General features: G+C 37.0%; 1 protein-coding gene across 7 annotated transcripts in view; it reads right to left on the reverse strand.

Annotated features, from left to right (window-relative positions):
• The window catches only part of BRAF (B-Raf proto-oncogene, serine/threonine kinase), a 203,603-nt gene that overhangs the window by 80,065 nt on the left and 109,861 nt on the right, over window positions 1-13,677 (reverse strand). For all 7 annotated transcript variants that reach the window (XR_001816831.2, XM_017499757.2, XM_037728266.1 and 4 more), the window contains one exon: window positions 447-550. Coding sequence is in view for 6 of the 7 variants with exons in the window: in XM_017499757.2 (XP_017355246.1) it covers window positions 447-550 (104 nt within the window). In the remaining variant the exon portion in view is untranslated. The remainder of the gene's footprint in view (window positions 1-446; window positions 551-13,677) is intronic.

Consider the following 13,677-nt stretch of genomic DNA (forward strand, 5'->3'; position numbering starts at 1 on the left):
TAAAAAAAAAAAAAAAAACAGGATTCAAAATGTGAGGGTCTTGGAACAATGTTAGACACTTTCTGAAAGAAAAGTAGGTCAATATAAAATGTTAATTTTGATATACCTTTTGTGAAATTATGAGTTTGTATTAAAAATGGGAGGGGGTATAAGAGTCCATTATCCAAATAAATCACACTCTGAATGGTTCAAAAATTGTAAGAATCTCAAATTCCAAATAAAATCATTTGATCAGAGTAACAAACACTACAGTCATATAAAATTACCTAATTTAACTCCTCCTATGGCCTACAATATTTCTTCAGGCTAACTGAATATTAATTTAATACTTTTTCCTAAAGTAGACTTTCAATTCTCCAGGTCTGGGTAAAGATCCTAAGAAAACTTCAAAGTTTAAGGTGTGATTTTCTTTTTAAACAAAATTTCACGTCACATACAAACCATACCCATCCTGAATTCTGTAAACAGCACAGCACTCTGGGATTAGACCTCTCATCATCAGTGCTTTCTTTAGACTGTCTCGGACTGTAACTCCACACCTTGCAGGTACCTATGGTATCATAAATATATTGATATGAAGTAAAAGGAGCAACTACATTTTTTCATATCATTAAAAAAATTTAGTAATTTACCTTTAGAATATACCATCTTTAAAATGTCAAATGGGTTACTAGGTCAGATACATCATTTCTACAGCTAACAATGCTAAAGGAAAATTATAACCCAAATATCTGTTATTATATACCAACTTAAATCAAAGCAAAATTAAGTTTCTGCTATTTTATTAAAATTATGAAATACAGGCCAGGCGCGGTGGTTCAAGCCTGTAATCCTAGCACTTTGGGAGGTCGAGGTGGGTGGATCACGAGGTCAAGAAATCAAGACCATCCTGGCCAACATGGTGAAACCCCGTCTCTACTAAAAATACAAAAATTAGCTGGGCGTGGTGGTGCGCGCCTGTAGTACTAGCTACTCAGGAGGCTGAGGCAGGAGAATTGTTTGAACCTGGGAGGTGGAGGTTGCAGTGAGCAGAGATTGCGACACTGCACTCCAGGCTGGCGACAGAGCAAGACTCCATCTCAAAAAAAAAAAAAAAAAAAAAAAAAAAAAAGAAATACTTTAAACATATAAAAAGAAAATATAACAGTATTTGCTATAATACACCCATCAACACAGTATATCCACCACTGAGAAATAATAGATGTTAATATTAAAAGCAAAATCAATTTTGATCCAATATTGTTCAAAGCTGAAAACTCTATAATCCTTAAATCACACTGATTGTCCTTAAGAGACATCTTACTGGCTCTAAGCATAGCAGGAAGAAAATAACTGTCTTAATGTGTATACTTGACATTGTTGTTTAACGTCCCTGTTTCCTCTGGGAATATTCCCTTCTCTTGAAATCCACATGGTACTAGAAAAGCTATCAATCAAGGGTCACTACTTTTGTGTCACTACAGATGACACAGGTTGGCTAATCAATTTTCCATACCCCTGGCAAGAGCCACTGGTCCAGGGCTATATATATGACCCAAACTGTACCTGAGTTTTTCCCTAAACTAACACACGGACATTAATTGAGAGAAGTCCTTATTTCTACTGTAGTTACTACAACTGTGACGAGAAGATACAAATCTGGAGCCCTCAGTGGCCATATTCTCTACCACACTGAGAAAATCTGGTTACAGAATGAAGCCAACATATGGAGAAGTAGAGATGACATGGGAAGAGTGAGGGAAAGAAAAAGCAATCTTTCTGTATATTTAAAGTTATCCATGTATCTAGCCTTTTTCTCGCCTCATCCCCCAAATCTGAATAACTTGGAACTGAAGGTGTAAAGTGAGGCAGTGGGAGTAGAGGATACAGTTTTTATTGGGAGGAGGTGTGGGACAGAGAAGGGGAAGTGTTAGTTTGTAACAATAAGTTCCATTCATTTAAATTCAGGTGCTTAGCAAACCAAAAGCTTCCAAAGAAATTGGGGATCTTTAAGCTAAAGGGGAAAAATGGGTGGAAATATGAATATAAGACAGCTGAATTTAAATAATATATTGAGGAGGGAATAGTCCAGAAAGCCTAATTAGGATCTGTGACTAGAAATAATAGGATACAGACTGTAGTGCAATATAACCATTAAAACCACCCAGGCCGGGCGCAGTGGCTGACGTCTGTAATTCCAGCACTTTAGGAGGTGGAATTATTTGAGGTCAGGAGTTTGAGATCAGCTTGGTCAACATGGTGAAACTCCATCTCTACTAAAAAATACAAAAAGTAGCCAGGCGTAGTGGTGGGCACCTATAAGCCCAGCTATCAGGTGGCTGAGGCACCAGAATTGTTTGAACCCAGGAGGCAGAGGTTGCAATGAGCAGAAATTGTGCCACTGAATTCCAGCCTGAGTGACAGAGTGAGCCACCGCCACAAACAGACAAAAAAAAAAAACAACAAAACCCACTTTTTTTTTCTTTTCTTTACCTCCAATAACGGCTATAAGCCAAAAAACCCAAACTTTGGCCTAGCCAGCAAGACAAAAGTTTGTCATGAGGGAGTGGGCTTATCACTGGAAGTATTTAAGAGCAGACTGGATTGGTACAGTTGATCCTCATTACTTGTGGAGTGCATACTTGCAAATCTCTCTACTTACTAAAATTTATTTGTAACTCTAAAGTCAATACTCACAGTGCTTTCACAGACTTGCGCAGAGTAGCGAAATATTTGAGTCACCTAATGCATGCACCTCTCCAACTGAGGTTAAACAGTGACACTCTCTCTGCCTTTTTGTTTCAATTTTCACACTATAAACAAGTAACCTGGGCAGAGCCTATTTGGTGCCACATTTTTCTCACTTCTGTGCTTTTTGTTGATGATTCTGTTTACAATATCCTCTAAGCATATTGCTCAAGTGCTATTTAGGGCTGGTAAGCATAAGAAGGCTGTAATGTCACTGGAAGAGTAAGTACATGTGTTAGGCCAGCTTCCTTCAGGCATGAGTTATAGTAATGTCAGCTGTGAGTTCAATGTTAATCAATCAACAATATGTCTTTAAACAGAAACACACACAAAACAAGATTATGTATTGACTCATGAAAATATGACTAGAAGCTGGTAGGAACCTAACTAGATTTTAAATTTGAGGGATTTGGGGTCTGAGCAAAGAAAAAGATATAACCACGAGGTGGCAGTAGCATGTATAAGCTTTACTGGGTGACATTGACAGGTCTGCATGCAGAGGATGTCCTTACAGCATATAGTCCAGAGGCTAAGGCAGAGTGGCCACTACCCAAACAGGATTGGCCAGAAGCTGGGGTGAAGTGGCTATCACCCAGAAGATGAGGGCTAGGGAACTCTCAGGGGAGAGGGGAATAGGAGAGGGAGTTTATATGTCTAGCTGTCAATGCTAGACAACCCAGCAGGGAGTCTATGTATCAAAGAGCTCCAAAGGGCAACAGCAGCTTGGAATCTTTATATCCCTGGGATCTGATATTATCTATAGCTAATGATGTTGTGTACAAAGCAGTTTTGTGGGGACTGCAAAGTAGGCAGGCTCTCAGTGGCTAAAAATCTGCCTTTTTGGTAATTCGCCACAGGCACTCCAGTAATGCACTTCAGATATGGCTATGCTCCCTCATGCTTCTCTGCATATGCTGATCCTAAGTTGTATGTATATTTCATCAATAAGCAAAAATTTGGTTTTCTGCTGTTACCAAGACAAGCCATCTATCAGTCTTTATTCCACTTTTGTACGCTGAATTTTTATACTATTTGATTTTTCATGATAGTACCTGTGCAACAGATGAAGAGATCAATGGAACGAAACAGAAAGACCAAAATAGGCCCTAACACATAAAGGAAGTACAAATAAGATAAAGGCAACATGTGAAATGGAGTAAAGATGAACTTTTAAGTAACTGATGCTGGGACAACTGAACTAATCTAGAAAACAAGGTTCAGCCACACTTCATATTGTATACCAGAATAAACTGCAAATGAATCAAATATTTAAATGTTGGAAGGAAGGAAGGGAAGGAGAGTGAAACGAACCATAAAAGAACTAGAAGAAAACATGGCACCTTCAAATATTCAAATGAAAAAGGCTTTTATAATTCTGATGCAAAATTTATAAGTCATAAAGGGAAAAAATATTAAATTCACCTACATAAAACTAAAAAAAAACTTTTGGATGGCAAAACAAACACATTAAAAGTGAGGTCAAAAGACAGCACAAATGGTGAAAAATATATTTGCAACTAATTTGGCAGGTATGTTAGCTTCCTGATATACAAAAAGAGCTCCTGAAAAATTGAGATGAAAACCAACAACTCAAGAGGAAAAAGGGAAAAGTACATGAAAGCTCTCAGAAGCAGAAGTATAAATGGCCTTCACACATATAAAAACGTGTTTGGTCTCACTCAGAGGAAAACAAACCCAAACTTGTGAAGATATTTTTCATTTATCAGACTGTCAAAAATCCAAAATTCTGACAATATATTCTACTGATGAAGCTATAGGTAAACAGACATCTCATAATTAAGCAAGACCCATGAAGCAAAATTTATATCTATCAAAGTCACAAATGCAAATTTTTCTTTGACCTAGTCAAGCACACTTCTGGGAATCTATCTCATAGATATACCTGCAATACATAAGAATAATGTATGTGCAACATTATTCACTACAGTAGCGATTGAATATCAAAATCCTAGAAAGAACCTGAATGCTCATAAACAGAGCACTGGTTAAATAATCTATACAATGCAACTGTAGTTATAAAAAAAATTCTCTATGTATGGAAACAAAATTCCCATAACGGTTTACATAAACATTAAAAACAAAATGCAGAATGATACATACAGTATTATGTCTCCTATATATGAAAAGTGGGGAAATAAATGTATTTGTAATTACATCTATATTTTTAAAACCCTGAAAATTCATACACACATTCGTGTGCATACACACATTAATTCCCTCCCTCCCTCCCTCCCTCCCTCCCTCTCTCCCTCGCTCCCTCAGAAAGAGTGCCCCAGGGAGGGGAACATCACACACTAGGGTCTGTTGGGGAGTGAGGAACTAGGGGAGGGACAGCTGTGGGGTGGGGAGGTTGGGGAGGGATAACACTGGAAGAAATGCCTGATGTAGGTTGGGGGGCGGATGGAGACAGCAAACCACCATGGCATGTGTGTACCTATGCAACAATCCTGCAAGATCTGCACATGTACCCCAGAACTTAAAGTACAATTAAAAAAAAAAGTAAAAAAGAAAGAGTATCGTAAAAGATTCAAGGAAAATTGTGTGTATATTTAGGCAGGGGTGGAAAACAAGATGTCTTGATGTAAATACTATGTGAAAGCATTACCTATGTAAAAGGGGGGAGGTTATATTTTAAGGCTAGGAAAACTAAAAAGAGGTATTTTTGTAATAAACTAGGTTTATGCCTTTCCTCCAAATTCCAAAATTAAATATATTTGATTGGACTGTCAGAGCAATACTTTTTGTATTAAAAATATAAAAAAACCTACCTTATAAAAGAACCAGAGTCAATGAATCATGTGACTATTTACTTGCCAAAGGAAACTTTAGACCAAAACAAAATGTATGAGTCCAAACTTTCACATGTCAAGTTTTTAAAGTGAATTTATCTTTTGTTAATGAGCTCATCATGATTCATATACTAGTCTACTTTTGTGTATGTTTAAAATTTTCTACAGTTGGCCGAACATGGTGGCTTATGCCAGTAATTCCAGCACTTTGGGAGGCCAAGGCGGGCAGATCACTTGAGTCTGGAGTTCAAGACCATCCTGGCCAACATGGTGAAACTCAATCTCTATTAAAAATACAAAAATTAGCTGGGCCTGGTGGCCAGCTCCTGTCACCTGGGCTACTAGAGAGGCTGTGGCAGGAGAATCACTTGAACTTGGGAGGTGGAGACTGTAGTGAGCCAAGATTGTGCCACTGAACTCCAGCCTGGATGACAGAGCAAGACTTCATCTCAAAACACACACACACACACACACACACACACACACACACACACACTTCCATGTAAAAAGTTTTTTTAAAAAAAACAGTTGTTCTAAAATTCAGGTGGCCATTATATGTTCAATTATTTGAGCTAGTGCATTAATTTGGTAGTTTTGTTTTATAGTGCAGGCTATTATGTTTTAAATAAACTTCATGATATAGTAACATTTTAAACTGACACAGAATATACATGCCAATATATAGATTTTTGAATACAAATTTAAATATATCACTTTCTGATTTTATGATAATTTAACTTAATGCCAAGTCCTTTTTTGGGACAATTACATAATTACAATTTTTTTTTTTTTTTTTAGACAGGGTCTTGCTCTATTGCCCAGGTTGGTGCAGTGGTGCAATCTAGGCTCACTGCAAACTGTGCTTCACGGGCTCAAGCGATTCTCATGCCTCAGCCTGCAGAGCAGCTGGGATTACAGGCACGAGCCAGCAACAACCTCCTCCAGCTAACTTTTTTTGTATTGTTAGTAAAGATGGGGTTTTACTATGTTGATCAGGCTGGTCTCAAACTCCTGATCTCAAGTGATCTGCCTGCCTTGACCTCCCAAAGTGCTAGGATTACAGGAGTGAGCCACTGAACCAGGCCTAATTACAATGTTATTTTAAAGAAAAAAAATTTCCTATGGTCTGCTTATAACATGCTTTCATTAAAATAGAAAAAGGAGGATGTATCACAAAAACTTCAGAAGGTAAAAGCAATTTTAGAATTAAGCATGCCTCCTGGTCAGGTTGAATTTAACTGGCCAAGAGCCAGAAACCAGAGGATATATAAAGGTGACATCTTTTATTGTTAAATTGCTGTCCCAATCAAATCAAAATAAAAATGAAAGTTAATCAATTACCCTATCAGTACTCTAAGGGGAAAAAACTTGTCAAGCAACAGAGAAGCACTTTCACTGTTGGCAAAGAATATAGTTTATTAGGAGCCAAGAATGTCCTGGATTCCATAGCTATTTTACTAAAATTTAAACACAGTAATTTAAGTACCAACCTGAACTAATACTGCTTCCTCTAGTATTTCAAGTTGCTATGAAGATTGAGAGTAAGTGAAAGTGTTTTTACAAACTGTACAACTATGTAAAAGGTATTATTATTTTTCCTGTCTACACAGAAATTGAATGGATCCCCTCTTTTATCACTTGTAGATCTTAGATTCTACTTTGCTGTTGTTAAAAATAAAAGGAGAAGGGAAGGTCTAGCATTTACTCTAATGATGTCCTTTTACTTTCAACCTATTCCATTAGAACTATTTATTTGTAATAGTGAAAGTTAAAAGTTTCTGGTATTAGTTTTATTCCCAAATGGGCTAAAACAAGAACATGCCTTTTCCTTAATCATTCCAGTCCATAAACACTTCTTGTTTGATTATAGCACAACTAGGGCATGATTTTGAAGCATCTAGTCAGTATTGTCCTATTTTTTCCCTTTGTCCTTCCTTTACCTTGGATACCATCAGGATTAACACTAATTAACAGGTATTTGTTTACAAATCCCAGGCTATGGTAAACCCAAAGACTCATTATTTCAAAAATACTTATAGAACATTTACTCAGTATTAGACACCACTCTACTCACTGAGTAAACCAAAATAGATAAGCTGTTCTCACTGAACAGCATCTCACAGTTGCTAAAATTAATTTAGTAATTTTAGGTACCATTTCAGACTTTTCATCAGTCAGACAACAGACCCACAGCTAGAATCATAATTGATAAAAAAAAAACCCTGAAAGCCTTTCCTCTAAGATCTAGAACAAGACAAGGATGCCCACTTCACCACTGTTATTCGACATACTATTGGAAGTCCTAGCTAGAGTAATCAGATAAGAGAAAGAAATAAAGGCCATCCAAATTGGAAAGAAAAAGTCAAATTATCCTTGTTTGTGGATAATAGGATCTTGTATTTGGAAAAATCTAAAGATTCCACCAAAAAACAATTATAACTGACAAATTCAGTAAAGTTGCAGGATACAAAATTAACATACAAAAGTCAGTAGCATTTCTACATGCCAACAGCACACAATCCAAAACAAAAATCAAGAAAGTAATTCCATTTACAATAGCTACAAATAAAATACCTAGGAATAAACTTAAAAACAAAGAAGTGAAAGATTTCTGCAATGAAAGCTATAAAACACTGATGCAAGAAACTGAAGAGGACACATAAAATAGTGTAAAGACACTCCATGTTCATGGATTGGAAGAATCAATATTGCTAAAATGTCCATACTACCCAAAGCAATCTACAGATTCAATGTAATCCCTATGAAAATATCAAAGACATTCTTTAGAGAAATAGTAATATAATCCTAAAATTTATATGGAACTATGAAAGGAACAGAATAGCCAAAGCCATTCTAAACAAAAAGAACAAAACTGGAGGAATCACATTACCTGACTTCAAATTACACTACAAAGCTATAGTAACCAAAACAGCATGGTACTGGCATAAAAACAGACACATAGATCAATGGAACAGAATAGAGAACACTGAAATAGTTTAATACATCTACAGTGAACTAATTTTTGACAAAGGTGCCAAGAACATAAATTGGGGAAAGGACAGTCTCTTCAAATGGTACTCCCTGTCCAAGGAATTCCACTTTCAGGTTTGTGACACCATGTTATACGTGTATAAAGAAACTAGTACAAGAATGTTCATATCATAGCACTGTTTGTCATAACAAAAATATCTGAATATAACCTAAATGCTCATCAATGGAGAAAAAGATAAACGGTGGTATATTAAGAAGCTGGAATACTTGATAACAGTATTGAATGAAATATATCTGTATATATCAACATATAAATATATACACCTTGAAATTATAATTTTGAATAAAAAGAACAAGATGCTGACCATTACATGTAGTATCATACCACCTTACAAATTAAAAAAACAAAAACTGGTTTATGACTACACATATATGTAATAAAATTTAAAAATATGACTGAAGGTACCTAACATTTATCATAGTGACTGTCTTTTTGGGGACAAGATAGGATGATGAATGCTCAGCAGAGAAATGGGACTGATAAGGGAACCTAAATTTGTACATGTATGTATAATATGAAGCAAATATAACAAAAAATTAGTGTTTGTTCATTGCAGGTGACTAAACACAGCTATTTAATATGTTGTCCTTTTGTTCATTGCAGGTGACTAAACACAGCTATTTAATATGTTGTCCTTTATACTTTTCCATATAAGTGTTTTAAATTTTCTTTTTGAGATGGAGTCCTGCTCTGTCACCCAGCCTGGAGTGCAGTGGCATGATTTCAGCTCACTGCAACCTCTGCCTCCCAGGTTCAAGCAATTCTCCTGCCTCAGCCTCCCAAGTAGCTGGAATTACAGGTGTGTACCACAACACCTCACTAATTTTGTATTTTCAGTAGAAATGGAGTTTCACCATGTTGGCCAGGCTGGTCTCGAACTCCTGACCTCAGGTGATCTGCCCACCTTGGCCTCCCAAAGTGCTAGGATTACAGGCGTGGGTCAACGTGCCCAGCCAAGTGTTTAAAATTTTTTAAATAAAAACTTTAAAAGCCTTATGAACAATCTTTTCTGAATGCCAAACCAAAGTCACCAATTTTGAAATACCTAAAACAGGCAATTTTCTTTACAACACTTTATACAACTTGTAAGTATGTTTTTCGTTTAGTAATGTAAAAGGCCACATCTGGGGCTAGCTACTATCACATTTTTTGATACTACAATTCTTTCATTTAGTCTACCTTATTTTGAAGATAGCTTACCTAGTCTACCTTATACTGAAGACAGCTTACCTATTGTTAGTATTTCCCTTTTGGGTCCCTAGAGCATTCAGTTTTATTCTTATCGCCACTTCTTTCTCCTGTTGTGTCATAGGTCCTTGGAGAACATGTACATTTTCCCACCTCTAGAGGAAATAATCTTGGCTACTTTCTCTTTTCTGTCCAATTATTAGAGCACTGTTCAAAAACTTTTGTAACTTTTCTTGTCTCATGTCATTGATATTTATCTATGAATTGCACGTAAAACTATTTATGAAAGCAAATTCTTCCTTCACAAAGACATAGAGAAGCTAACAATCACACAAAAAGATGCTTCACATTATTAGCTATCAGGGAAAATCAAATAAAACCCAAAATGAGATACCATTTCATACCCATTAGGATAACTATAATAAAAATGACAAATAATAAACAAGTGTTGGCAGTGATGTGGAAAAAAAAAACAAAAAAAAAAACAAAACCAGAAGCCTCATGCTGATGAGAAAGTAAAATGGTGTAGCCATTTTGAAAAACATTCTGCCAGTCTCTTAAAAGGTTACTAGAGGCATAAATGAAATTGTATGCCCACACAAAACCTTGAACATAAATGTTCAGAGCAGCATTGTTCATAATAGCCAAAAAGTAGAAACAACACAAATGTCCATCAGCTGATAAATGTATAAACAAAATGTGGTATGTACGTCCAACAGGATACTACTGAGCTATAAGAAAGCATGCAGGACTGACATAGGGTACAATGTGGATGGACTTTGGAAACATTATGCTAAGTAAAAGAAGTCAGTCACAAACACATATTGTATGATTTCATTTATATGAAATGCCAGAGAATAGGCAAATTCATAGAGACAGAGAGTAAATGAGTGGTTACCTAGGGTTGGGAGGAATGGGAAGTGACTGCTAACGGGTATAGTGTTTCTTTTTGGGGTGAAAAAAATATTTTTAAATAAATTATGGCCGAACTTTGTGAATATACAAAAAACATTTTATACTTTAAATGGGTAGACTGTATGGTTTTTGAATTATAGCTCAATAAGCCATTAAATAAAAAAATTTTAAAGAAATATTCTTTTGGCTTATAAGCCTAAACAGGCAGGTTTAGAATAAGCCATCTTTTAGGGTAATCAGGCGAGTCTAACATTTGTTTTGGTTAATTTTTTATTGTCATATAATATACAAACTATTATCATACAACATACAGACAAACAACACAGGACTCAGGTCAAATATACTTTAAATTTTATTAGATTGGTAATGCTTTTAAAAATCTGTTAATATTCTATGTTGACCAGGATCTTATGGGAAAAGGAGGTCTCATACACTTGTTGAGAATCAAAATCTTTTCCGATATTAAGTTATTGCAAAGTTTTTGGTGTGTATATTTTAAGACCCAATAATTATTTCAAGGTATTTATCCTCCCCAATAAAAATATTCCCACAGTGTTTCAGGATATATGTACTTAAACAAATAATTCAACATCACCTAATTATCTATCAAGAAAGAAACAGCTAAATGAGATATAATTACTCTAAATAATACATATAATCACCTGAACAATCATTAAAAACAGACACCTTGACATTATGTGAAATAAGGGTATTAAGTATAAAGTAAAAGGTTAGTCCCTTTTTCTTATGACAGGGAATATACTCATGCCTCTGATAATGACAATTAACAGATTTTTACAAATTATTCAAATATATCTCAGAGCCAGGAGCAATGGCTCATGCCTATAATTCCAGCACTTTGGGAGGCCACGGAGGGAGGATTGCTTGAGCCCAAGAGTTTGAGACCAGCCTGGGCCACACAGCAAGGCTCTATCTCTACAAAAATAAAAAATCGAAAATCAGGCATGACACATGCCTGTGGTCTTAGCTACTTGGAGGCTGAGATGGGAGGATCACCTGAGCCTGGGAAGTCAAGGCAGCAGTTAGCTGTGATTGCACCACTGCATTCCATTTTGGGCAACAGGGCAAGACTCAGTCTCAAAAAATAAAAATCTCAAAGGACATATATATTTATTCTTTTTAGTTACTGCATATACTCCAGGATCTAGAAAGTCTTTTTTTCTTTTAAGGCAGGGACTCAGTTGCTCAGGCTGGAGTGCAGCAGCACAATCATACCTTACTGAAGCCTCAAAATCCTGGGTTCTCCTGCCTCATCCTCCCCAGTAGCTGGGACTACAAACTCAAGCTAGCACACCTGTCTAATTTTTTGTAGAGATACCGTCTGGTTACATTGCCCAGGATGGTCTTGAACTCCTGGGCTCAAGCAATCCTTCTGCCTTGGCCTCCCAAAATGTTGGAATTATAGGCACAAGCCACTACGCCCAGCCTCTGAATTACTTTTTTTTTTGAGATGGAGCCTTGCTCTGTTTCCCAGGCTGGAGTGCAATGGCGCGATCTCTGCTTACTGCAACCTCTGCCTCCGGGTTCAAGCGATTCTCCTGCCTCAGCCTCCTCAGCCTCCCAAGTAGCTGGGATTACAGGCATGCGCCATCATGCCCAGCTAATTTTTTTTTTTTTTTTTTTTTTTTTTTTTTGAGACGGAGTCTTGCTCTGTTGCCAGGCTGGAGCACAGTGACGCAGTCTCGGCTCACTGCGACTTCCGCCTCAGCCTCCCAAGTAGCTGGGACTACAGGCATGCCCGGCTAATTTTTGTATTTTTCGTAGACACGGGGTTTCACCATGTTGGCCAGGATGGTCTTGACCTCCTGACCTTGCGATCCACCCGCCTTGGCCTCCCAAAGTGCTGGGATTACAGGCGTGAGCCACTGCGCCCAGCCTAATTTTATGTCTTTAGTAGAGACAAGGTTTCTCCATGTTCGTCAGGCTGGTCTCAAACTCCCGAACTCAGGCGATCCATCTGCCTCGGCCTCCCAAAGTGCTGGGATTACATGCGTGAGCCACTGCACGTGGCTCTTATGTAAACTTTTTATAGCTATGAATATTCACTAAGAATGACTTCAGGTTATTCATATTTTTATAAGTTTTGATGTGTAATAATTTCATTATTTACAAAGATGTTTTCTAATTTCCACTAAAATTTTTTTCTTTGATCCATGACTGCTTAGAAGTGTGTTCAAATTTCTAAAAACACAGTTTTCTACCACTGTTATTAATTTCTACTTTAACTGCACTATGCTCAAAGAACACTGAGGCAGGAGGATCACTTGAGACTGGAAAGTGAAGGCTGCAGTGAGTCATGATTGTGCCACGGCACTCCAGCCTGGGCAACACAGTAAGAACCTGTTTCACACACACAAAAAACCCAACAGGCAAACAAACAAAAAAGCTTCTAAAGCATTTCAGGAAATGAAGGAAGAGATAAACATTTTAAAGAAAAGAAATCAATCAGAGCTTCTACAATTGAAAAACTTAATATTAAAATAAAATTCAAGCTTTATCAATCAACTGGACCCATCAGAAGAAAGAATTTCAGAGCCCGAAGCCCAGTCTTTCAAACTAAGTTCAACAAAAATAAAGGAAAAAGAGTTTTAAAAAATGAACCAGGTCTTCAACAAATATAAGGTTATGTAAAGTGACCAAACTTAAGAATTACTGGCATACCTAAGACAGAAAAAGTAGGCTGGGGATGGTGGCTTATACCTGGAATCCCAGCATTTTGGGAGGCCAAGGTGGGTGGATCATGAAATCATGAGTTCAAGACTAGCCTGGCCAAGATGGTGAAACTCTGTCTCTACTAAAAACACAAAAATTAGCTGGGCACGGTGGGAGGCACCTGTAATCCCAGCTACTTGGGAGGCTGAGGCAGGATAATTGCTGGAACCTGGGCGGCAGAGGTTGCAGTGAGCCAAGATCACATCACTTCACTCCAGCCTGGGCAACAGAGTGAGATTCTGTCTCAAAAAA

This window comes from Cebus imitator, unplaced genomic scaffold, assembly GCF_001604975.1.
Source record: "Cebus imitator isolate Cc_AM_T3 unplaced genomic scaffold, Cebus_imitator-1.0 Scaffold260, whole genome shotgun sequence".
In the NCBI taxonomy this organism is placed as follows: Eukaryota; Metazoa; Chordata; class Mammalia; order Primates; family Cebidae; genus Cebus; species Cebus imitator.